This window comes from Pundamilia nyererei, unplaced genomic scaffold (assembly GCF_000239375.1).
Source record: "Pundamilia nyererei isolate P.nyererei 1_Seehausen unplaced genomic scaffold, PunNye1.0 scaffold00021, whole genome shotgun sequence".
Classification (NCBI taxonomy): Eukaryota; Metazoa; Chordata; class Actinopteri; order Cichliformes; family Cichlidae; genus Pundamilia; species Pundamilia nyererei.
In genome coordinates, this window is record NW_005187422.1 from 5,017,522 (window position 1) to 5,043,990 (window position 26,469).

Consider the following 26,469-nt stretch of genomic DNA (forward strand, 5'->3'; position numbering starts at 1 on the left):
ACAGGCCCTGGGAGGACACCCCACAGGCCCTGGGAGGACACCCCACAGGCCCTGGGAGGACACCCCACAGGCCCTGGGAGGACACCCCACAGGCCATAAGAGGCCCCACCCTGGGGTCCAAACCAGGAACTTTGTTAAGTGACAGTGGTTAGCACGGTCACCTCAAAAACACAACATTTGTGACACAGACAATTTACCATGCTGGTAGCACAGGAGTGTGTTAACAGCCAGGAAACACTGTTATAGTCAAGAACAGTAGGGACAGATACACTGAAAAGAAATACAGACTAATGACAAAGATCACTTTGTATGTAGGTTTGCACAACCAATGCTAAAGTAACTGAAACCAGCAAACTCTTACTACACCGTCATACAGCCCAGCACAAACTATGGTTACTGATTTGCTAAAGAGATCCTAAACTGGCACAAAATAAAAATGGTATCACAACTGAAAATTTCACAATAAACTGTGGACCCTGTAATGGCAAACAGATCCAGTGTTGGAATGGAGGAGGAGATACCCGAGCACAAAGCTAGCCGTGGTTTAATTTAAGGAGTCTAAGCTGTTTGTTACTAACTGAGAAAAGGGTGACAGTCTGCTTTTCTGCATCCTTGTCCCACTGGGAAGTGAACCTCTTGTTTAAGACTATGAAACCATGCCATCATCTACAAATCTCTTATGGGACTGAAACCTGTCTACCAGTGGAGAGGTACTTACATTCGTCCACTGGCTTCATCCTGAAAGCTGAATGGCAGGGGGGAGTCGTAGGCAGCGATAGCAGTAGATGAGTTGGAGGATGAGGCCGAGGCCAAAGGTGGAGGGAAATGGGTATGGTCATGGATGCTGCCACAACCGGAAACTATCTGCCAACTACCATAATCTGTAGAGAGGGAGGAACTTGACCGAGCACAGTCCGCTGCTAACCTGAGAGACAGATAAGAGGGACAAAAGTAAAAGAAAGCCCCCAGAGCTCATCTTGATCAGTAGCATGACTGAAATTTGTGGTGGAGCAATCTCCATTTATGATACCCAGACTCAGTTTCAAGTCTGTATCAGCAAACGAGTTGTATCCTGATAACAAGTGGTGTTAAAAAAACAAAATTATATTTGTTCCTATAATGCATCCAAGATGTTTTAGGCTTTGGGTCCACAGTCAGCTGTTAGACCTCTCTGCATTGAATCGTACTTGTTATTAATCTCTGGCTCTCTTCCAAAGCATGTCTGTCTCGTCTTCCTTCCCTCACCCCAACCCAACCGGTTGTGGCAGATGGCCACCTCTCCCTAAACCTGGCTGCGCTGGAGGTTTCTTCCTGTTAAAAAGGAGTTTTTTGCCAAAGTGCTTGCTCATAGGGAGTCATGATTGTTGGGTTTCTTTCTGCATGCATCATTGTATGGTCTACCTTACATTGGACCTTTTGCAATAGCACCTTTTTCTCAAAACCATAGTGTTGTGCCAGATGTATGACATTAGAATATCGTGTTGTAACTGCTGAATGATATGAAATCTTAAAGCCTTCAAATGGGACTACACTGATTTTGATTTCTAAGGAGACACCACTCCATTCTCCACTTTGTCCCGTTTTGGAGAAGCCAAATACTGCCCGAGTCTCAACACTGGTACCAATGTCTGCATTTCTTACCATATACTTTAAATCTTTTTGTTAAGGACAATCCATGAACACAGTCTCATAAATGTATCATTTTATTCAAGTATTCTTGCTAGATAAAAGTGATACAAATTAATAAGATGTTGCAAATTTGAAGAAGCTGAAACTGTTTAGCACACGGCATTTTTTGTTGCTTTTGGATGCAGCTGCATACTGTCGGAGCTTTGCAAAAATCAGTTATACAATACAATCACTTAAAGCTTAAAAAGTCATGTGTGTTGATGACAGAGTGGAATCCAATTTGTCAAAATCCATTCACAAAGCAGGTCTGTTATGCACTAAACTTTTTTTGGCCTACAACTGCAAAGAGCATGTTATGTAGACCATCTTGTCTTCTTCAGGATGGGAAGTGTTCAGAGGGTTTGTGCCTTTTCCTGTACTTGTACCTGTCACAGGGTTTCTGAGAGTGTTTAAAAAGCAGCAAGTTTAGACTTCTTTTACTGAAGAAAGAAAGTTTCTCTCTGCAGTTGCAGTTTTGTAATAAAGGAAATGAGCAGGTACTATGCAACAAAATCCTCCACGTACACTTGCCTAATAGCAGCATTTAAGTGACTGAGAACTTCAAGCTATCTGATTTGGAAAATTTCCGAATACGTCAAACAGTGCAGTTGAACTCAAAATAAGGGAAATGATAGAAACAGAAATGAAAGAAGAATTCAAAGCCGACAAAGAAGCTGATCAGACTTCTAGATAGAGGAAGTGGAACACACTCCAAACCAGGCCCTGAACATTTTAACAGGTTCAGATGACAACAGTATAGCAGTGGTTGCACTGTCGTAGCAACTGTATTTCACTGCTCGTAAGTAAAAGCAGAGCTGAGAAGGTGCATCTGGTGATTGTCCAAAGTGTTAAGTGTGTAAAAGTACGCAGTCGAGCAAACTTGAACTGGCGGCTTAAGCTACATTGACTCCCTCACCTTCTCCCTGGAACAGCCAATGGGCTGCTGCCAGTACGAGTGTCGCCATGCTCCGACTGATTGGATGAGGAGCTAGAAGACCTGGCGTCATTTGCTGTGTGGGAGAGGCGGTCGTCCAAAGGGTTCTGTTTATTCCAAACCACCATTGGAGAAGAGGAAGTGTTGCCTTTTCTCCTGAGGGCAGAGAGTAAATCACCATTAGCAACAGCTTGTTATCCGAGGCCAACGACACCACCACTGCATAAGTTAGATGTTGTATGTGGTATTCCTTAGACAAGGCATCTTTGGCTTGGAACACGTGTGTGTGTGTTAGTTCTAAACTAGCAGAGTGTTGGAGCTGTGAGCATTTCCTTAAAATGCAAAGAACTTGTTTGAGATGACACATCAACTTCAGACACTTTAAGGCCTTGGTGGGGAAAAACAAAAAAAAAAAAAAAAAGACTAGTCCAGCATAGGGTCACAACACAACCATCCAAATTACTCTAGCTTGCATACGATGACTGCAAAATGTTTAATAGAGTAAGTACCTGGAGACTATAATGCAAAACACCCTATGAAACAATGACTGGGAGGTGAGCATTTACATATACTCATGCACCTCTACATAACCAGTCAGATTCCTGAGTGACTCCATTCAACTTGCCCTGCATAGCTGAGGAGGGTCTCAAGCAGACAGAATCAAAAATTGTAATTGTGTGGATATGAAAAGCTTTTACATGCGTTTTGCAGACCTTTTGTTATCCACTGGAGGAGAGTAGATTTGCATTTTCTACGGTATTGTTTTTACTGGACCGTATGTATTATACAGCAGTATAAATATTCTAGGAAGCTTGCAATGACTGGAAGAAAAGATCAACCTAAAGACACTTTGTTAATCCTTGAATTGTGTGAGCATGTGTGGTGCTGACCAGTTGGAGGCTTGGGGCTGACTGGAGGACAGGTCCACAGTGTCATTGGTCAAGCTTGATCCACTAGCAATCTCTTCAGTGATGAGGGAAAAGTCACTGCTCAAACTAGTCACACTGCCACGGTCCCTGGACTCTGAAAGCAAACAGCATTTCATCCAACATGTCACACAGGAGAGCCTGAGTAGCACCAACCAATAAAGGTTTACCCCCCTCCTTCAATGTTCCCAAAGCTCCCGTATTGTCCGCCCCACCCCAGCTAAATATAGTATTTAGATGTATAAAACAAAGACATTTACAGGGGAAGGCTGGAGCAATTCCCCCAAGATTCTGCAGTCACACATCTGCTGCTCAGACAGTGTCGTCCTCAAACAGTACAGCAAAGGCCTGAACAAAGCACCATTTGCACCTATGAAACTGACCGAGTCTGACATGAAAAAGCACCCTGATGTGACTACCACATTAAGAGGTTAAGAGTTTGTTCAAGCAAGTTTTGGATTTTAGGCTTGCACTTTTATAAAAGATTAAAGTACCATTTTAAAATCACGGTCTCATTGTTTTGCTTTAGGCACTTAAAGTCTCCTTGCATCAGACCAGAGGCAAGTAGGATGAGCTCCCACTGCAGTCTTTAGCATAGCACCAGAGACTGCTTAATGCTCAATACCTTTCTTTCAAGAGTTTGAGAATTCTTGAATAACACCATTAGTGCCAAATGATTGGCATTTGATGCCACATTTATGATGTCTATATAGATATACAAGCCAAAGCCTGCCTATGTATAGTTGCTGAACAGCGCACCCAACTTCTGATGGTTGTTTTCAGCAGCCATGTGACAAAGCACAAAGTCATTTAAAGACCATAGTGAGACGTGCTGTAACGTATAGGTCAGGGGTCCCCAACATCCGGACTTCAGCCCAAATCTGAACCCCAAGAGGGTTTTTTCCCCAGACTGCAAAGCATTTTCTCATTTGCCATGTAGGTAAATGTTTTATTCCTGCCGGCTACCGTGGCTGACTTTTGAACAGGCGCGTGGGGCAACTATGTGGGGCAGTGACATTCAGGTCCACACTCCAAGCCAGCTGGTGGTGATATTGCACCACCAACACAAAGGAAACCCATGCAGGCCCTTCAGTGCGGGTTGCTAAATTCCTAGCTTGGGAGCTCAGGAATGTTGACAGTATAATTATGACTTGGTGCTGCACAGATGAGTAAAAGAAGATGGCTTTGTCATAAATATGTAAAGTGGATGATGAAAATTGGGCATTTAAAGATGAATGGACAAAATTCGCTCACGACTAACGAACATTTGCATCCATGCTTAAGAATTGCATTGACCCCATTTCACCCAAAATTTAAAATGATAGCTGCAAATGTGCATGCAAATTTCTCCTACTAAAGCGAGAGCCAGCACAGTTTCGCAGGATGTTTTAAGTTACATTGTGTCGAGTTTGTCAAACACATTTTCTGCAGTTTAAAGCACTTCCTGATTTTCCTGAATATTGAGGGGTTTTAATGTTTGTTTTTTTAGGTGAATTGTTTGCACCTTAATGTTGTTTATGTGCAACAGATGTTGCAAAGATTGCATAATTTAATCGTTTTTGTGTTTAATATTGGTACTTGAACTGGTTGCACTTGTCGGTCCAGGAGATGATTTAATGGGCATAAAGTTAAATGATTAAAACTAATTTCTAAGTACTAAGTTTTAAAAAGAGACTTTCCATTTGATTCAATTTTATATGATGGATTATGCAGAAAAATAGAATTGGGCTGAAAGGCCTGTTGCTTTACCAGTCACACCATATGATTAAGATGTCCTCTTTGCCCAATTCATCCCAAACCATTTCAATTGGATTTCTGCTTAAAGCGATCTGGCCTCCACAATCACTCTCCTTACTATTCTAGAACAAAGCTAAACACTTTACATTTCACTAGATTAAATAACAGAGATTAGGTATGTCTGAACTTTTGATACTACATATCAGAATACCTTAATAATCCCCAAGGAAATTATGTGGTTACAGTTGCTCCAAGACAAAAGTAACAGACTGAACTAATTAAATAATACAATATATTACAAAGTTCACAAAACATAAATGGCTCTAATATACACAAATAGCTCAATTATTAAATATCCAGAATACTACAGAGGTAAAATATATATGATTGACATTTTACTCTAAACTGTAAAACTTTGTCATTTACACCCTTTTGCACGTTCTCTACAGTAACTATTGCAGTGTGTACTGTGCATTAGATGGAGGAGTTGTACAGGCAGGAATGATTTCCTGTGTCATTTAGTGGTGCATTTGGGTATTATAATAATATAGGCTCCCAAAATATCTGTAATTAATTAGCTAGATCCATGAAATATCAGTCAAAACTTCTACAGATGAAAGCATGCAAGAGTGACTCACTCAACTGGCAGAGCTCTTCCACAGTGAAATCACCGTCTTTGAAGTGAGAGTTCTTTCTTCTAAAACTTAAAGGTCAGACATTAAAAGACTAGTGAACACCTGATAGTGAATCCACACAGCTGGAATTTGACTAGGTAATGTGGTAAACACACCTCTGCTTTTTAACTGTAGAGAACTTCTCTGAAACAATGTGCTTCAAAAAATTAAAGCAAAAAAAGAAAATCTGAGGAGGAAAGAAGAATGTCTGATGAAACAAACAGAAACCATTAAGACAAAAATAGAAACTGGGAATAGCAAGGGGTACACAAACTGCATGTAGCCTTTCACAAACCAAAATTCACTCAACGCATTTAGGTGTTATTCACATTAAGCTAAATGATTATGTCAAGCGTCATTTTTACTGGCTTTAGAATGAGCTACAACTTCATTTTAAATACAAGTACCTCTTCCCCTTTGGAGAGTCGATCTGGCAGCATGTGACTAGAAGGGGAAAAAAGGAATGACTGAAAAGCTTCCATTGCCAAACCTCCTCAGCATAATAATACTATAATATAAAATTATATAATAGTTCTAAACTGACCAGTTCTTTGTCATAGTTAAAGAGGATAAATACAGAATACCAGCAGAGCTGAAATGGATCGGAGACGTTGATGAAGCACATCAACATCTGCACCTGACGGCAGCTTTAAAGGACTTTGATAATTAAACTACAATGCACCATATATTCAACTGATCCAAGTGTGTTTGGGATAAACTCATAGCACCAGATTTAGTTGAATACTTTTAAACAAACTGAACATTTTAGCTTAAAGATCTGAAAATGAGTGACCGAGTTTAAGCTGTTCGGTGATGGGATCAAAAAAGGCTTAAAATTATCTTAAATGCTGCACGTCGCAAGTTTACCTTCCCATTAATCAGTCACAACTCAAATATGTACTGTAGACAACCAAGGGTCTCTCAAGTCAGGTGGCACTACGAAGTGTCCAAATCACCTCCGACATATTTCTGCTGGCCAAATCAACTTATCTTAAGTTGCTGTGAAGTCCTGAAATAACAGATGTAACATTCTTACCCAAAGAGGAACCAGTCGTAAGCGATAGTCAGATACAGAATCTCTGTGGGCTCCAGGTTGGCATGCACTGCACCATCCTGTGAAAGATGGGAATAACTGAGTCGAACAGCAGTCTAGTAGGTTTAGGCTTCAGCAGGTACTGTGTACATGTCTAGTAGAAGTAAAGTGCTCACGTTACTTCTGAAGAGACCTCTCAGGAAAAGCACATGGGAGCATGACAGCAGTCTGGTTTAAATGCATGCACTTAAGTGAAACTATCCACGGTTTAAAAAAAATATTATATTGACCATTTGTAACTATAAAAAATAAATAAATAAAATAAAATAAAAAAGTAATAATCTGCTGCTTTTCCACAATGTTCCTCATGCCATGGATTCACTTCAACTACAGGCTTGGACTACAGCCTTGTGGACCACCAACTGTAGTTTTGGTGAGCTAAGCCTAAAAGTGCTTGAATCAACTTTGCAGTTCCTGCAGGTACTGGTTACACTGGCTTCACCAATTTGTCCACATCTCCGAAACAGAACAGATAGTTTAAAAAAAAAAAAATAAAGTTGGCATTTCTGCCCTTTACAGAGGTGCTGTGTCACATTGGCCAACGTAAAACATGTCAAAGTCATGAGTCTAGAGAAGGTAGCAGAACTGCTCTCTGAACAAGATTCAGAAAGGCACCATGGCCTTAATTTTGCCTGTGCCCTACACAGTATCAGCACACCATGACAGAGCTGACTAGTTGTCCACAGATCAACAGTTTCAGTTTTATCAGAAGATTGCCATGTGGGTCACATTTTCAGAAGAAGACTTTTTTGCATAAGTTGGAATTTAAAAATAAAAAACAAATTGTGGTGAATACAGCGAGGTCAATTACAGCACAGAAAAACTGACACAAGGAGCAGTGGTGGATTTGTGGCAGACCGATTAAGCTGGGGATTACAAGAGTCTCTAATGAAGGTCTGAAGGACCCATTGAGGTGTTTGGTGTCATGTGGAGAAACAGAAGGAAATAAAAAGATTTAAAAACCACTCAAGAATAGAAAAGACTTACTGCCCAGAGAGAGAGCCTGAGGAGAGACACGAACAGAGGCGTTCTGTCCCATCCTGATATGCAGTGCACCAGGAGGCCGCTATCATCTGAAATGACAACACCTGAGAGGTCAATGCTGTAAGCACCTTCTGGAAAGCAAGAGTATTATGAATAGGTAGAGTACATAATGCACCACAGAGTACAGAAGTGTTGTGTAACATGAACTCGATAGATGAACTCAACTGGTGTACTGAACTGGAAACAATACTGAATGATCCAAGTGAAGACGACAGCACCGAGACTGAGCAACATGCATATTCTGTTTTGCAATGGCACAGAGTGCCAGTATAACAGCTCTGCGATGAACTGCCTTCATGAAGGATGCTGAACCACAGCTTGAAATTTATAGATGTACAGGGAAATGGAGAAACTCGTTTATTGCTCTGCATTCTGACAAAGGACAAAACAATAGACAGTAATTGGCATAATAATCCTAGTAGGGACTAGTAAACGCGCTATACAAATACAGGCCATTTACCATATGTAACTATTCTAAATCATACTAAATAAATGGAATTAAAATAGTACCAATATTTGACGTAGTATAAATGAACAAAAAATAAATAAACTAAGGACCTTGGAAAGAAAAGTGTCTGGACTTCTTTAAGATGGTTCTAACTAGAAGTGAAGAAGCTTCTCGGATGAAGGTGAAACCTCTTCAAGCAACTTAAGTCCAGACGCTTTTCTTTCCAAGTTTCCTCAGACTACGATGTCCTGGATGACTGAGAACCTTCACAGACAATAAATAAAGCACTGCCAACTAATGCTTATTTAAGGACTTTTTGGCTATTTGAGATGGCTACACAGACCATTAATTAGGTTAAGGCAGTGTTTCCCAACCACTGTGCCGTGAGAAATGATCAGATGTGCCGTGGAAGATTATCTGGTTACATTCTATTCCACTAGAGGGCAGTACAACTACCTGCTCCAATTAAATGGGTTGCCAACTGCCAGTAAAACAGGAGACGAAATTACATAATGGTCATGCTGTGAGTGAGACAATATAGCAACAGAAAAAGTATTCAGTCTGATTTGGGTCCTGGAGAAAATTCTGACCCAGGTGAAGGCCGTAGCATGAGTGGCAAAAAAGGTATACTGGGGACAAACAAGCCAATTCCGTTATGCCTGGTGCACGGGGAAAAAATGATCAATATGCTTTGTGACATTTGTTTGGAAAATTCACACGGGTTAAGGAACAGTTCTGCTACTGTGATTGTCATGATGAACGCTTTAAGACATCTTAAACTTCAATTAAAACCAATGTTTTGACACAAACTGACCTGAGCATTTTGACATTGTAGTTCCTTAAATATCTACTCCGATTATTCTGTTACAAGTTGGACATTGAAACAGTGACAGTCTACTCAAAGTCTTCAGCTGTTTGGTGGTGGTTAACCATTAACCAGAGAATTATCCAAAACAGGAAGTGAATTAGCTACAAAACCTTATGCTAAACCTGGTTTCTTATTCAACAGTTGATTCTATATTACATCCCAGATTACCACTCATTCTGACAGAACATAAACTGCCAGAGGAGTTACCAAGGTAGCTAGATAATGGCAGGCTTTCCTTCTACAATGACTTTGACTGTTGCTTTATATTATGATTGAGCTGCCTCTAATCCACAACAAGAAAACACACACACCTACCATCACTATTGATGATGTGGAGAAGTAGCTTCAGGTAGTTCTGGGTCTGCTGCACCAGGTCCCATGACTGGACAGTTTTCACAGAGAAACAAACATTAATTGTTTGATAAAAACCTTACTTTGCACTCAGGAAATGATCTTACTGGATTACATCTTAAACTGGAAAGGTCCTTCACACTGTGCATCAAAGCTTGGCCTGTTCCTCCAACCACATTTAACCAAATCGATAGATTAAAACCCAGAAAGAAAATCATTTTCTGCACATTTTGGCATTTAGCTTTAAAACCACATTCTGTGAGGTCAGACACCATTTGACTGTACGGTTTTTATCAGCATGAGTACACCAGCAACCCACAGAGAAACATTAAACATTACTATAAGACACTAATATTACTATAAATGTGCCAGTTTGTCCGTGTTTTCTTTGTCAACCTATTACAGCAAAAGCATCACAGGAAAAAAATAAAATAAAAACTTAGTGATGCTAGTGTATGAGCAGTCAAGTTATGAATAACGAGCCAAGATCTGTGCAAGTTGGACAACAGATGGAGCTATAACACCAGTAATATCAGCACATGACAGTTATGGCAGATAAAGAACTCAGTATAAGCAGGAAGACAAGAGAAGAGAATTAACCTGGTACTGAGTCCAGTCAATGTTCAAGTTGTGAGTAAAGCACCTGGGGATTGTCAAAGGAGCGTCCACAAAGTCCTGTCAGAAGACACAAAGAAGAATGCTCAACACAGAGCTGACTTCTGACCAGTGCCTGATCTGTCTGAGCAGATTCTCTACCTGATTCCAGTTAAACACCAGACCCTCTGCTGTGTAATCTCTGTCTTTGTAGTCCTTGAAAAACTCACAACCTGAAAAACAACATTAAAATGTAATTTGTACGGCGCCAAATCACAACAACAGTTGTACAAGGTGCTTTATATTGTAAAGTAGACCCTACAACAACACAGAGGAAACCCAACAATCATATGCCCCCCCCAAACTCCTCTGTAAATTAACCCAAAGTCAAGCTATAATGCGAGTATACAAAAATATAAATAAAATGTCCAGTTCCCCAAATATTTTCTGCCTGGCAGAAGGTTTTATGGCAAATATGCACTTTATACAAAGCAGAAAAATGTGAATAATTAAATGCTTAAGATTTGACAAATGTTACTAGCTTAAAGTGCAACATCCCAGAGCTTTAATTTGGGTAGACAGCACAGGTACATGTTATGAAAGAGTAGTAGTAATAAAGTTTTAAGCACAAACACCAAAATGGTAGTTTAATTTATTACTATATTATCAATCGAGGGCTTTGTTCTACAAGTCACAGCTGTTCGTGGACCGCCTCTGTAATTCCACTCATATTCCATTACTGGCTGATAAAGCACACCTAGCTCTGGTGAAAGGGTCCTTACCTGGGTAAGGCACAGAAAGCAAAGTGAAGTCTGCATAGCGTTGGGCCTTGTCTACCTTCTCTGATGACGTCACACTGCAAGGACACAAGGAAACCAAATGAGATGCATTATAAGCAGTCACCCAGAAACATGAAAATAAACCCTTTAATTAAAAGCTGTTGTAATGACATAAACTAGCAGTGCAGCTTCTGACCTTTCTGGAGCTGACAGGGAAAACTGGAACTTAATTGAAGTGTTCCTGTTATTCGTAGAGTATTAAGTTCTTGCTGATACTGCTGCTTCACACTGCAACCGTTTCCTGGCCCTCTACTTTTTTTTTTCTTAAACTTGCACTTTCCTGACCTTTGACCTGCCTTGTCACCATGTATTTTCAATCAAAAATCTGTCCCTCAACAGCAGACCTTATAATACACCGAATGATGCAGCAGTGATTGCGGTGCTCTAGACATAGCTGTTTATAGTAAATTGGGGGGGGAACCCCACACACACACACACACACACTTCACCATAATCCCAAGCACACTGCACACACCCAGCTGTTAACGACAGAACTGACAAAAATCTGACGCTAAACTGAGTAGCCACATCAGAAGCCTCCCTCTAACCCCTCTTCTTTTAGGAAACTGTGACCTAAATGGCACAGAGTGTGAATGAACCAGTACAGTCTGTTCCTTACTTGAGGCCAAACTTAACCTTCTTGTTCTCCACCATTAAGTCGCAGATGTAGCGAACTGACAGGTAACGCAGCAGCTTAATGTCATAACCTCGAACCTTATCGAAGAGATGGGAGTCACCGTTCCTGACGAGGAGAAAAGTGAAGAGATAATGTGAACATGCTGTCATGTTCAAAAAAATGATAGCATAGACAATTTATCTGACACAGTAACTGTTATTAAATGATCTAAAACACTGGAGAAGGAAAACAAGTCACTCTCCAAAATATAGCAGGGACGGGGGCACATCACAGATGTGTGTACTTGCTGTACATTTATTAGTTTCTAGACATGAGCATAACCAGTGACCAGGCAGATGGTTAAACCTCAATATTTGAGATATTTTGGCTCCTCATCTAATGAGCAAAAAAAGAAAACCAATTTATAGAGATTGTGAAAACATGCACATAGCATATAAATGTTGGGCATTTGCTGGGTGTAGTTTCTAAATGTACGTGTGTTACAGCATTAAATTATTTTTCAAGTTGTCAACCAATGATTGGATTAAGAAAAAAAAAAAAAAGATTTAACTTTCAAGACCAAATATCCAGGCTGTAAATTCTGTGGGTTTTTGTTTGTAGTTTTTTTAAAACCCTGTATGATCAGGTCAGTGACAACATCAAACCTACCCTCAGAGCCAAATTCTGACTTTTCTCTTAAAAACAAAAGTCCTATTAGACAGTGTTAAGAATGGATTAATTTGTTTATCACAGATGAGACTTTGACTCCATGAGATTAACACAATTCTTAAATTACAAAATAAATGCATTTTAAAAAAAAATGTCCTGTGTGTACAGCAGGTAAGGTAACCATTACCTGACTACCCTGTCATCCTCTGGAAACTCCTCCGACTCCGTCCATGTGTCATCACTGCCCCCTAAACAAAGATAAATTATAAAAATAGCAGGAAAACATTAGTCGGGTCAATCTCTCCACATACAGGCTTGGAAATATTAATTGTTGCAGACTTTGCATGAGTGCAGCATCAGATAAAACATTGTTCCAATAAAGGGAAAAAGTTAACACTTTAATGGAAGTGGGAAATCATTCAGCCATCTTATTCCACTCATCCATTTAAGAGTTATGGGAGGGCTGGAACCTACCCCACTGTCATGTGTGAGAGGTGAGGGACACCCTAGACAGGTTGTGAGTATAGCAGGGCTAACAGAGACAACCACTCAAGCTCACATTCACCTCGTAGTATCATCACTGAACCTAACACACATCTTTGGAGTACTCAAGCAGAACCCACATCAAAGGGAGACACTTCCACAGAGAAAGGCCCAACCAGACTTGAAACTAGGACCCTGCTCCACCCACTAGTCCTAAAATGGGGTGTAAACAGTGAATGCACTCTTAAGAGTTGTGTAGTCAAATACACAAAGAAATTTGCATGTGTGAGCCTAGAAGTTTTCACTCCATTAACAGCAAGTGTCTTCCTAAAAGTCAATCCCAAGTCTCTGGAGAATTTTCTGAAAGCTTCTGTAATGCAGAAGTAATCTTTGCACTTAGTTCATAGAGTCTCAGTGTGTGCAGCAATGCAGAAATGGCACCATTTGTCAGAATGCCAGGAAGTACAGCTACTGTACCACAGCAGTGAACTTTGCAGCCTGAGAAATGCTAAGTGATCTTAATATTCGGTGCGGTTCCACCCCCCACACGTTCCCCTCAACTGATGTTAAAAGGGAACTAAAACAGAAACAACTGTAGTCATCCCTGATGAGCTGGTGATTTTCAGTGGAGGCAACCTTTCAGTCAAAACAAAGGCTCAGAAAGAAAAGTGCTGCAGCTACTCACAGGTCAGAATCCAAACTGAAACTTATCATGAAAATAAGTCAGCCGCAACTTCACATTTATACCAACTTTAAGCCATTTGCAGGTGTGTGTGCTTTTACCTGAGAAAATGTAGTTGTAGCCTGTGCGTCCATACAGCTCCCCCCAGCCTGCCAGTGTGGATGATCGGCATATATGCTAAAATATGGCAAGCAAAGAATACAACATTTTATATTTCAGTCATTGTCAAATTTAAACATTCAGAAAACTGAAAATTTTGAACTTTCAGCTACTTTACTTCTTAAAGGAGGAAAATGCTCCACAAAGTCAGTCAGACCAAAATTATGGCCTCGCAAAATAGCACGGACAGTTAGCATTAGTACCCTAGAATCATTGTACCTCAGCGCCTCGTGCCTTAACACAGATGTAACATTAGCTGGTGCTGGCACTACGTAATCTTTAGAGTGTTACAGGTTCACTGCACCCACACAGATCTAATAAACTTAAGTTTGATGCATGCAGGCTGAATTGGGTCCGAGATGCTCTGGCCCTTATTCATCTTCTACTCGTTCCCGCGTTCCCTTTGGTTCCTCACAACAACACGAGAAGGATACATAATTCAAACGAGCTTCTGCTTCCAACTCAGCTTGATTTTTTTCTTTGTTAGCACTGTACACATTTTACCCGCATGTTTAACCTCAAACTATTCAGGTTGGGTTTGTTTTGAGTACTTTTTTTCCCCCCCTGCTACACAAGCGTCAGTGTTAAGGAGCAACCACAGCATGAGGAGGTCACACCTTTGACATCAGAATTTTGTCACATGGAGGAAAAAGAACAGTTGTATGTAACCAAGACCAATACAGATACCTTGCCATTGTAGAGGATGACTGGACAGACGAACCTCCCTCTACAGCGAGCCATCTTACTCCGGTTCACTAGGTCCTGCAGCTTAGAGATCTGCACCGTGCTCTCAAACCTGTACACACAAACCACCACATGCTCTGCACATCAACTACACAACACAATCCAGCAGTTAACAAATTTCTGCTCCAAATGAAACCAGCCTCATTTATGCAAATTTACAATGAAGAAATCTGAAAAGCTTTTACGCTCATATTGCCGATCTTCCCCCAGCTTCAAAAACTAAAATAACTGCAACCACTACAGCAGAAATGAAATTAACAGTTACAGATTTTTTAAAAACTCTTTTCTTAGAAAAACTTTAGCACACTGACACATGAAAGCCCTCAGCATTTTCATACATTACTCTGGTTTGACTGTTTTAACGATACATCCTGCCACCTGACTAAATCACTGGACTGGTCCATTTTGAAAGTTTAAACTAAGAAAAATCGCTAGTAGTGGCAGGAAAGCAACACTGCACTGCTGAAGGAGCTTCTTTAAACACTTCCGCTACAAATTTAGTTTGTTTTTAAAAAGCCACCAATATTTTGCCCACACTTAACCTTATGTAAGTGCAGTCACAGAAACACCTAAGGATTACCTAAAGTAAAGGGATCAAACGTGATAAAGCGGCCAGAGGTCACTCAACGATTAGAGTCAATACCTGATACTTAACAGATGACTCAGCATACTTTTACCCCATAATGCAAACATTTATTACAGATGCAAGCTGCAATATTGGTATTAACTTTGTATCCAACTTTAGATCATTGCAACATTTTTGCGACATACTTGAAACCCTGTGCAACTCTGGATAATCTTAAACATTCATTTTAGTGATAAACACAATTTCCCAGTTTTCCTGATTCTCACTTTTGTCTCCACTAAAATCCATTTACATAAATACATTTTGTAACCATGTTTCTTGCATCGTACTCAGTAGTTAATATGCACAGTCCATTGCCCTTTTCAATTTAACGTGCAGCTTAAACATTTGTGAGAAAGTGCATTTTGTTTTTAAACTGACACTTAAAACTGGAAACATGGCTGCACATGAATACATTCAAAAGAAATATTTAAGTCTTAAACAAAACACTCCAAAAAGCTATTTTGCTTCATCATTACAGGTAACTGTGCAAAGATTAAGAGTCTAACCTAGAAAGAATCAGAAAGGTTTCTGATGTAAAGTCTGCCAGCATTTTGGCCTCATACATGTTTGCTACTTTAGATTACTAAATGACTTAACATTTCTTATTGTCAACTGATAAGTTGCTTCTATACTCCCCTGGGTGCAGTTATACATGCGGTTGCATGCATTAACTGCAATCAGGTTTTGGTGTTCCACAATTTTTCAGCTGACATGAACTTTGGAATCACTTTAACTGAAAGAAAATGTCTTTTTCAATGTATGAGTTTCAATTGTGTAAAACTAATTGACAAGATATATAGATCTTGCTGTGCATATGAAGGATTTTGCTGCTATCCATTTCTAGCACTCTACTGGAAATTTGTTGCGCTACATGAATCAGCAATGAGAAAGAGGGCCTTTTTGAATCACTGCTATAATGTGACTGACTCCATGTGACACAACAGTCACTTTACCCCTCTGCCTCCTTTATGTGTTCAGAGGGGCTGCAGACGGAGGATGATCTTTGGTCCCCACACCATAATAAGGTGTGCATGGAAGAAGAGGCACACAAACAAACAAGTGGGTAATTTGTAACTAGGCTGAACTTTGTATCAGGGGAAAAAGGATGGGATGACTGAGCAGTGGAGATATACCTGTCTTTCTCCACATCTAGGCATTCATACTCCAGGAAAACTATCTGTCGGGGGTAGTGTCCACACACTTCTCCGTTGGCGTTCTGGATGATGCTGTACTTGTAATCTCTGGCAAACAGCTGCAGACAGCGTGTCTCTATGGCCGCCACCTGAAGGAGATAAACATATTAATAGTCCTTAATGGTTCCTTTAGATAATACTATAGTCCAAAAGGCTCATGTGGAGAGACAATAAGATCCCATTGTTTTGATATGGCAGATTCTAGCCACACAGTCCAAATGCATACCCATAGATTGCATTATTAGACACCGAGCAGTCAAACTGCCAGCCAGATGTCTAAACATTGTCCACACAATCATCAGAGTCTAGCTTGAGCAATACAACTTAAAAAAAAGCATGCATGCAAGTTACGTACTACTTTTTGGATATTCTTTTGCGGAGTTGAGCATGTCTTCAGTGCAACTCATCATTTAAATTGATTGATTTAATACAAACACCATTTGGCGCATCCTTAGCAAAAGTAGTAACTTATCATGAAGCTAAAGTAGAGAGAAAAGAGAAGTACCTGAGGAGTGACTTCCTTTGCCCTGTACTGCGTCTTGGAAAACAGGTCTATCAAATCCGTTATTTCTTCACTCTTTCTGACCAACAGCCCGGGAGCCGGGAAGCCGCCGGCCGTGGGGAGGTGGGTGTCCGTCATAGTGCCTCGACCCGCTGCGGTGGCTTCGAGCCGCACTCGACCTCCTTCAAACACCGCTGAGCCTTGTCCTCTGGGACGGGGAGACCGACCAGGCCATCCCTTCCCAGCCAGCTTTTTCCTGACTGCCCGCTTGAGGGAGCCGGAGCCGGGGAGTCTTCTTGAATTCAGGGCACCAGCGAACCGTTCCACTCTCCAAACACAGCCTGTTAGCCAGCCCGTAAAGCCGGTCACTCAAACCACAGCTGCTGCCGCTGCAGGCTACAGAGGTTAGCAAGACTAGCTAACAGGCTAGCTCAGGTCCCCAGGCGTAGCCTATCGTTCGTCTTTTCCACCAAATCAAAGCCCTGGTAAATTCATTCAACATAAATAAACAGCCGTTTTATTTTCTGACATAGGGTAAACTTTCGTTCGTCTCTCAGCACCAATAAAGTAAAACTCCCCGTCACCTGGAGTCAGGAAATCTCCAGGATCCTTCCCGGCCTACTCACGTTTCCTCAGTGCCATGTCTTCCTGTCTCCTTAGAAACCACGACCATAAACTGTTAAATGTATACAGTAAACTGTCCTGTCGCTGGAAGGTAGCAAAATAGAAGTGGATAACAGCCTCAGCAATACCGAGTGGTGTCGCAAGCTGTGCAACAGATACCGAAGTAAAACAGCCGATAAACAGGAAGCAGGTTTAACCATGTGACAGCCATCACCCCCTTTAAATGGTGGTGCCTGATTGGATCAGCTGGAAGGACTCGCTACTACTTTACTACGGCTGGGTAAACAATCTGATCACAGTATTTGAGCGGAAATAAAGACCGAGTTAAAAATTAAAGTAAAAAAACCCGATGATTTTACTAACCTTAACTTTACCTACCTTTCTAATTATCCTAGCCAGGTTAAGCAGACCACTTTCATATGAGAAACTATATTGGAGAAATTATAGAGCTCGGTCTATGCATACAGAAAAAATGAGCTGAGGTTTGTTTGTTTGTTTTTTGCTTTTGTTTTGTAAAATTTTAATTTTTTGCTTCCCAAAGTGCAGAATATAGGGGTGGAAAACGAAAATACATTTATTTGCGTCCCTACAATAACTCAATTAGCGAGCGCTTAATTAGAGTAGAAACTAAACATTCAACCCTTTCTTCAGTAATCATGAAGTCTTATTTAAAGAGTTCAGTTAAAGAGTTCCCTCTTTAATTGACACTCCAAATTCATCAGTGCTGACATTATCAAACATTACGAGGTAACACAATGTGGTTCTGTTACAGAAGAGGAAGAGTTACTGAAAATAGGCACTAAAGTCCCTTATATATAGCTTTAATCTATCATTCATTATTTGGTTACAACATTTTAATCAAATTCACTATATTATCTGGAGTGATAGCTGGGGGATTAGGCTCAGCTGAAACAAACAAATCGGGGGGAATGCATTAAACTTACTACCGTAACAAGATTCTGCTGATATTTGCTGATAAATTCGAACACTTCTTGTTTAAATATGGTCACTTATTGCATCAAATTACATGAAACGTGGTCTTCAATGAAAATACAACTGGCACTTTTGTTTGATAAAAAAGTGGATCACATATTGTTGCAGTGATTAGTACTCTTGTCTCACAACAAGAAGGTTGCAAAGACGTGCATGATCTGTTAACTGGTGACTGGCAGTAGGTGTGGATGTGAGAGTGAATGGTTGTGTGTGTTGGCTCTGTCATAGACTGGACAATGTTAACAAGAGGGGGGGGGGGCTTTTATTTTGAAGGGCTTTATATTTTGATATTATCGAGCAGGTCATGTGCTGTCTGTTTGTACTTTGTTCCATCTGAAACTGCATTTTATTTGAACCCTTATTTAAAGCTTCCAGTACACAACATAAAAAATCCTTGGCAAATTTTCCAGTGCCTGATGCATAACATGGTGTTGTCAGTAAACAAAAGGTCCTGAATGATGTGGATAACATTTTTAGAAAAAGATTTTTCCCTCCAGTGTGACTAGTGCAGGTCCGTGTCCACAGAAACACTGCCAGCAGCGAGCATTCATTATAGATAACAAATAACAAACTAGACAGGTGTCTAGCTATGTGGAGTAATAAACTTCAGCCCATATAACTTAGACAGATTTCTGACTCCACTTAGATTTTTGCTGTCTTTTTCTAAATCGTTTTTTTAGCTGCACTGTGCTTGATGATGTACCGAGTATGTAAATCTGTTTTGCTTTGTTTACATGATCTCTGTAAATATAATGTAATTTTTTAGTCTTACTGACTAAAGCATTTTTTGCTGCAAGTGACATTTTAACTATATTTTCATACAATGTTTTATTCACCAAGCACGTTATCTACCTCCCATCGATGGTCAACTTAGAATTACCAGGTAACCTAACATGCATTTCTTTGGAATGGAGTAACTGGAGGACACCCATGCAGGTGTGTGTGTGTGTGTGTGTGTGTGTGTGTGTGTGTGTGTGTGTGTGTGTGTGTGTGTGTGTGTGTCCTTTAATGTCCACTTGAGCTAGCTGCCAAAGCAAGTTAATTCCAATAGATTGCCCTTTACTACATTTATTACTGATAAAGCTTAAAGGGGCATTTAAGCCCCTTTAAGCTTTATCAAAGGGGCTTAAGCAGGCAGCTACTGATTGTAGCTGCCTGCTCAGCCTCACCTCTGCTAATTCAAGTTATTGAACTATACTTCTCAACTGCATTGGTGCCTTTTGGAGCACAAATATATTCATCTGACAAATAACGTGGCTTAAAAATAATGTATTTTTGTTTAAACCCTACAGTCAAGCCCCCTTGAATTACCAGAAAACTTAGTCTGTGGCTTTCTTATCCAAATACGGTACAGACTGTAAAAAGAAGAAGAAGTATGGTAGGAGCTCAAATGCTAACATGATCAAAGTGCTTTGAGATATTTTCTTTAATGATACCATACATTTCTGTTCTAGTCACATCTTGGAGTCTATGTTACCCAGATTGTTTCTCATCCTCCATTGATTAAGTAGGATTTGTTGTGCTGATAGTGACTTATGTATCTTGGAGTTTGTAGCCTGCAGCAGAGATAAGAAGCACTAGCCTACCATGGTCAGAGGTTGTTTCTACCCAAATGACACTGACTAAAAGAACATAATTTAAGTGACATTGTTTAGGCTTCACAGTTTCCTGTGGTGGAACTAAATGTTGTATACAAGTTCTTTTGCACACAGACAGTATGCAGAGTAGGACAGGGCATTTATACTTCACGGGGTGACGTTGGGGTGCCTTTTCAGAGCATGACTGAATGCACCCGTTTCTGAACAGCAGTTCTTGCAACAGACAGCATGAAGAATGCACTTCAAAAGACATTCCTGGAATTAAGAATTGAACCCAGCTGAGCTGACACAGTCTGTGTAGTTTATCTTATACCTGAATCCTCATGGCAGTTACGTTGGCATGATCTGTCTCTTTAGTCTTAGAACTGCTTTGTTCTTCAGGGGACATGATACTGTGGTGACATTAATCTATGTGGAAGATTGTAAAAGTCAAATCCAGCAGTCAGTTTTAGCCAGACAGGCAATGACCACTTGATGTGCAGATATGAAGGCAAATGTAATCGGCCCACTTTCATACGCTGCATGAGCCATGTTTTAATCAACAGTTTTCCTTATGCTCTATTTAATGTTCTGCTTAATAAAATTAATAAACTAGTCAAACCTTATTATCTAAAGTCATATTATGAAGAAATTTAAGTTATACCATTAATACCAGTTTGTCCCAGTCTATCAGCATCTGGCCAGGTGTGGAGTTCATCTGTGTTTTCTCTATTCTTTAAGGTGGAGAGCTGGGCAGGTCCATGTTCCACCCTTGGTACAAGCTGCACTTTCTGGGCTTGACTTTCACACATGCTGTGTACATATATACCTTGTGGCTGTATATCTTCCATTCTCTCACAGTTGGTTTGTCCACAGTGGTGGTAACTTGGCTCTCTCAAGTCTAGAGTTGGTTTTTTTGTGCTTTCTCTTGTAACCCAGTCTCCCAGTTCCTTGCCTGAAGTCTGATTCCCACCCTTTAGAAAATCAACCTGTGGAATCTTAAGGATTCAAGAGTTCACAACTAGAAATACACTTTCATCACTCTCACAGTCCAACACTCCCTGTGGATTCAAGGCTCTACCTGCCACATAACGTCCCTGCCTGCTCTCCATTGATTCCCACCCACTCATCTCAGATCTCTGCCTGCCCACCGGCACCTCTCTCAAGCTCTGTTCACCTGCACCACAAGTAAGAACACAGTTTGCCAACTCTCTCAGCTGTTGCAATTCTCTGAATCAGTCCAGCCACGTCTAACAGTTGCCCCTTCTCTACAAACACCACCTGAGTTCACCTGTAGTGCCCTTCTCTCTTTTTCTTACCACTTGTAAATAAACCTTGAAACACTCAGTTGTGATCACTGTCTCCTCCAAGCTGAAAGTTAACTCTGACGGTCATTAATGCCCACATAACCTTTGCATCAGTGGTGGAATCCACAAACATCCATTTGGTAACACTCCCAAAAAGCTGATTCTGTTCATCTGGACGTAGCGTTTAGATGTCTATTCACACCTACAGGCCAGTGGACAGTCTTTCAATAATGAGGATGTACACATCCTGGAGAGGGAGGAACGCTGGCGGGGAATCAAGAAAAGGGAAAGACCATCTCTGAATTGAGGAGGGGGCCTAAGAGTATATCTTTCACCATCTTACAATGCTGTGATTGCAGCCATTCCCCAACTCTCTGTGAATGGTACTCATGGCCATTGATCAAAGACCATTGATCAATGATCAGTGGTCAACGGTCACTCACATCACTCACTTGGATGAGTGACGAAACGTTTCTCCCAGATGAACAAAAACAACTTTTGGGATTTCCATGATTGAGCATGCATCAAGACATTTGGTAACAGTGTTGGTAAATTTTGTATTTTGCAATTCAGTTATTTGTTTTTACCACTCTGTTGCATCTTGGATAGCTAGTTTGAACAGTCATGTTGTCAGGATCCGGAGTCTGCGACTCTGTGTTTATGTTATTATTATTCTGTGGTTTTGGTTATTTTGGGGTTCTTGTACATTCTCTGTTCACGTTTTATGTTCCTATGTTCTGTGTTCCCCAGTCTGTGTGAAGTCTGTGTGTTGTGTCATTGCGAGTATGTGTTTCCTGTTTTATTGTGAAGGTCTGCGTCTTATGTGAGTGTTTTCAGTTTGCCTCCCTTGTCTCGTCACGTTAATCACTCCCAGCTGTGTTCCCCACCTGTGTGTAATCTCCCTGTGTTCTCTGAGTGTATTTTAGTCGTGTCTTCTGTCTTAGTAGTTGCTGGTTTGTCTGCGTTATTCTGTGTTTGTGCCTCCGGCTTCCTGGTGATTCTCCCTGCAAGGTACCCTCGTTCGTGTTCTGGCTTTGTTAAGTTTTAGTTTTCCCAGTTTAGAGTATTTTCTGTTCTGTTCCTCGCCCCCCTTCCTGTTGTGCTGTATTTCACCTTTTGTTAATAAAGCTCACTCACTACTTAGCAGTCCGCATCTTGGGTCTTTATCTCCATTCCACACGTCTGCTACGCCAGGCGCGACACATGTCTTACTTTATCTTCTTTGCATCTTAAGGGCCTGATCACCCTCTATTTTTCCTGCACCTGACTTAAATGTATTTTAAATGGCTCATATTTTTAGCTAAGTTTCATGGGTCTAAAATTATATATTTTTTCCATTGGAAAACCAATAAACTTTTTTTTAAAATGCCCATTTGTCTCTGTTCTATCAGCTTGGACACTCACACCAGTCCCTTTTTAAGCCAGCCGTAAGTTTGAGTTCAAATATGAACCTGTTAAATTTGGTGACTGTATTTCGCACAGCTGTCATATCTCTGTATAAGTACTGGAGTAGTTCACACAGGGACCACGATCTGCAATGATCACTCACACACAAGATGAAAACTACCAGCTCTGTTATTATGGCCACTACCAAAATACAACCTTTATATTGGCTACATTTCATTCCTCTAGTAGATAAAACTGGGAAAGAGAACATTAAAACCTTAAACCCAGTTTAGGTAGCTTAGATGTGTCCTTTGAACTATCAAAATAAGTGGTCATGTTTAAAATGACTGCTTTTGCTTCTATCAGGAGGGGAAGTCTTCTTCAATAGATTAAACGGGTCTTGAACATTAATGGAGATCTTCATTTTCTGTTAATTGATATAGGAGTTAATTTTCAGATTTTGAATGAAACCACGAGAAACATCACACTCTCGGGAGCCTCGATCCGCTGGGTTGGCAATCTAGCTTTGTTTGTAGGAAAGTTCCTGGGCAGAGCTGGTTACAGCAGAGAGCTGCAAATGTCTTTCTTCGCTGTAAGAAATGTTTACATCTTGTGCCCTTTATTAATGTCAGCACTTATTTGATTAGTGATGCGTGTGTGCTTTTGGCTGTAGAGAGAGAGAGAGCAGAGAGACAAGGGAGCGAGGAGAGGAAGTGAATATCCAAAACCACAGTCATGAGGTTGTCAGTGTGTGCAGCGGTGTTGGAGCACTGATTTGTCCATCAGCGTACACTTGGGGTGTAAGGGTTTCTTTGTGTTCTGGCGAGTTTTCTTCGTGCAGCATGTCAGAAGCTGCACGAGTGTCTTTCTGTATTTCTTCTGGATCTCTGCTGATGTTCAGAAAGCTTCCTCATCAGCTCGGTGAAAGTTACTGCTGTCACGCATCGTTTTGAAGCGTTTTTATTTTAGTTTGTGTTATTTTTGCTCGAACATCCTGGTCTGGATGCGCAGCAGAGCGGATACGAGAAGCCCGAGAAGCGCTGAAATGATGCGCATCCGTGGCCGCAGCGTTTCGCTCTGTGAGCTCGGCCGTCCGCTCTCTACACACTGAGAAAAGCGGAGAAGAGGGGAGCCTTTTCCCGTTAGCCGAATCACGTTTCACCGCTGACTGAGTGACTGATCAGAGCTAAGGAAAACGGAAGGAGGAGTGGGGCGTGTGGATGTGAGAGTAAAACAAAAAAGAAAGGAAAAAAGCAGGATCTGGATGCAGAAGGGAACAGCCACTGTATGCGGGCACAATTGTTCCCGAGATTTTCAATAGAATAGACATTTGTTTTCATCCTTTGTACTTGCGGATTAAGAAGTTAGTTCGAGAAAAGAAGAAATAGCAGGTTGGCGCGCTGTTGTGTACGGTGGGTGAGGAGGGTTTGGGGGGTGGGAAAGAAAAATGCTGCCTTCGCAAGAAGCCTCCAAAATCTACCATGACAACTATATGCGCAACTCCAGGGCCATCGGGGTCCTGTGGGCCATATTCACCATCTGCTTGGCCATCATTAACGTGGTGGTGTTCTTCCAGCCTTATTGGATTGGCGACAGCGTCAACACACCTCAAGCCGGCTACTTCGGTTTGTTCCACTACTGCGTGGGTAACGGGAACTCCAACCGGGAATTCTCGTGCCAGGGCAGCTTCTACGAATTCGGCTCCATCCCGTCAGGAGCCTTTAAGGCGGCCTCATTCTTCGTGCTGATGTCCATGGTGCTCATCATCACCTGCATCGGCTGCTTCGCCCTCTTCTTCTTCTGCAACACTGCCACGGTCTACAAGATCTGCGCCTGGATGCAGCTGCTATGCGGTATGGATGGAAGACACTTTGGTGTGTTTTGAGGTAGAGGGGGAATTTGAGTCTTCCCAGGCTTTTTGGCGTGGGGTAGGGGCAGCTTGAGGAGAACGGGGTCCTCCTGTGTTACCCACCCTTTGTGTCGTTGTCAAAAAGTGTCACCAGGTCCTCAACAGAATGAGTGCAGCAGGATGAGCGCTTGGAGGAGGTCACATAGAATAGAGATCATCCCTTCAGAGTTAAAATATTTCTTTATCTTAGCCTTTGGCTATTATTGGGTCTTTCCTCAAGAACCCTATCATCCTGTTTTACATAAGGCTCGTTAAAATAATGAGTCAGTGTAATTATATGGAATTATGATAATGAAATGCCTTCAGCAGCATTGAATCAAAGATCACAGCTTCTATGTTGGTTATATCTACAAGATTAGCCAACATTATGTGTGATCTACAAATCATGCATTTCAATAATATATCTTCACTACATTCATTCATTCATATATACAAAACCAGAACAAACATACAGCTGACTTGAGAGGGTTACACGAGTCTTTCCCATCAGTGCTGAGTGCAGTGCAAAGTGTTTTTTCTTCTTCACATTAAGCTGATGAAGCTTTTCAGTTTTGTCAGTGACTGATCATTTTTTTCTGTGACCTCCAGGATTGGAAAATGAAGCAGAGAGCCAAAAACTACAGTTCTTCTAATTGGCACTTGAAGCTGCCTCCAAAAGCGATTGAGTGCGTATTGACTCCTATTTTTAAAAATGCTTTAAAAAGCATTTTTACAGCCTGGTTTTAAAAGCACAGTTTAGGACTCGATGGATAATATTCACTTTCCTAATTTCCTAATAATTTTCATCTATTTAAATACTAGAGTTAAGGTCATGGCTGCTTTGATTGATATATGCTTTATTAATTAATTAATTAATTAATTAATTAATGGTGTGTGGTTCAGATCATCCTAGAAGTTTGTGCTTCAGGTTTTGTGAATAAAATTCTAGTATAGAAGTATCCGCTGGTTAAAGATCCTAGCTTTATATGATAAAGTTAGAACCCCACTCCTTCATCCAAATATGTTCAATTCTGGTCCCAAACAAAAAAACATGATAGTGGCCAATACTCGAGCGCTGAGGCTCCAAATGGAAAGAATGACATTTATATACAGCCTATGATCTGGCTTGGAGTGGTGCTTTGAGTCACAGCATTGCTGTATGTGAAACACTTGATACCAAGTCTGGCCTAAATTTGATCTGCAGTTTGTTATGGGCCACATTTGGCTTTGACCATTGACGTTGGCTGGTTGACTTCCTCTCATGTCCACCAGATGCTGGGTGTGTTGTGGCATTTTAGCCAAATGTGGCCCAGACAACAATAATCTCTCTTGAGCCTTGCTCATGACTATTTAGCCATACTTGGCCCATTCAACATTCACTAAACTATAACCAAGTGTCAACTTCCAAAAGGAGCCAGATTAGACCCAGAGGTGTTTGCTATCTCGGTTACAACTCTTTGTGTGAGCTCTAAAAGGCTCTCCCATCACAGATTGTTGAACAGATTGTGTCACTTCAGGTGGCGTCTACAAGTGTGTCCCACATGCTCAGTAGCATCAAGAATCCCCTAGAAGATTCCTAATCATAAAAAACACTAATTAACTAGACGTGATGCACCTGAAACTGCTCTCAAATGGGTTTAAAAATACAGTGAGTGTTGATAGCGGTGATAGTTGTGTTGAAGGTTTGGCTTTTGTTGATACTCTTGTTGCATGATTGCATCATTATTTCAGAACTCCTCACCTTAGTTTTTAAAAGTCTGAATTTCTATGCATGTGTGTTTTTTATGAAAACATGGAGGTGTGTGTGTGTGTGTGTGTGTGTGTGTGTGTGTGTGTGTGTGT

At 40.9% G+C, this 26,469-nt stretch overlaps 2 protein-coding genes across 6 annotated transcripts in view; one reads left to right on the forward strand and one right to left on the reverse strand.

Annotated features, from left to right (window-relative positions):
• The window catches only part of mtmr14 (myotubularin related protein 14), a 20,913-nt gene extending 3,188 nt beyond the window's left edge, over positions 1-17,725 (reverse strand). Inside the window, exons 1-19 of one of the 3 annotated variants that reach the window (XM_005726728.1) lie at positions 17,479-17,724; positions 16,856-17,334; positions 16,291-16,439; positions 14,473-14,581; positions 13,728-13,803; positions 12,649-12,709; positions 11,796-11,918; positions 11,120-11,193; positions 10,500-10,570; positions 10,344-10,418; positions 9,708-9,774; positions 8,020-8,105; positions 6,976-7,052; positions 6,347-6,383; positions 6,056-6,126; positions 5,904-5,968; positions 3,493-3,625; positions 2,585-2,758; positions 719-925 (exon numbers count right to left, since the gene is read on the reverse strand). In XM_005726728.1, coding sequence (XP_005726785.1) covers positions 719-925; positions 2,585-2,758; positions 3,493-3,625; positions 5,904-5,968; positions 6,056-6,126; positions 6,347-6,383; positions 6,976-7,052; positions 8,020-8,105; positions 9,708-9,774; positions 10,344-10,418; positions 10,500-10,570; positions 11,120-11,193; positions 11,796-11,918; positions 12,649-12,709; positions 13,728-13,803; positions 14,473-14,581; positions 16,291-16,439; positions 16,856-16,990 — 1,790 coding nt within the window. In that variant the 5' untranslated portion in view covers positions 16,991-17,334; positions 17,479-17,724. Of the gene's footprint in view, positions 1-718; positions 926-2,584; positions 2,759-3,492; positions 3,626-5,903; positions 5,969-6,055; positions 6,127-6,346; positions 6,384-6,975; positions 7,053-8,019; positions 8,106-9,707; positions 9,775-10,343; positions 10,419-10,499; positions 10,571-11,119; positions 11,194-11,795; positions 11,919-12,648; positions 12,710-13,727; positions 13,804-14,472; positions 14,582-16,290; positions 16,440-16,855; positions 17,335-17,436 lie in introns of all 3 variants that reach the window. The other 2 variants (XM_005726727.1, XM_013909241.1) reach the window with 2 other exon arrangements.
• Positions 17,726-23,485: 5,760 nt separating this feature from the next.
• lhfpl4a (LHFPL tetraspan subfamily member 4a) overlaps positions 23,486-26,469 on the forward strand; it is a 29,518-nt gene continuing 26,534 nt past the window's right edge. For all 3 annotated transcript variants that reach the window (XM_005726732.1, XM_005726733.1, XM_013909186.1), the window contains exon 1: positions 23,486-24,592. In XM_005726732.1, coding sequence (XP_005726789.1) covers positions 24,187-24,592 — 406 coding nt within the window. In that variant the 5' untranslated portion in view covers positions 23,486-24,186. The remainder of the gene's footprint in view (positions 24,593-26,469) is intronic.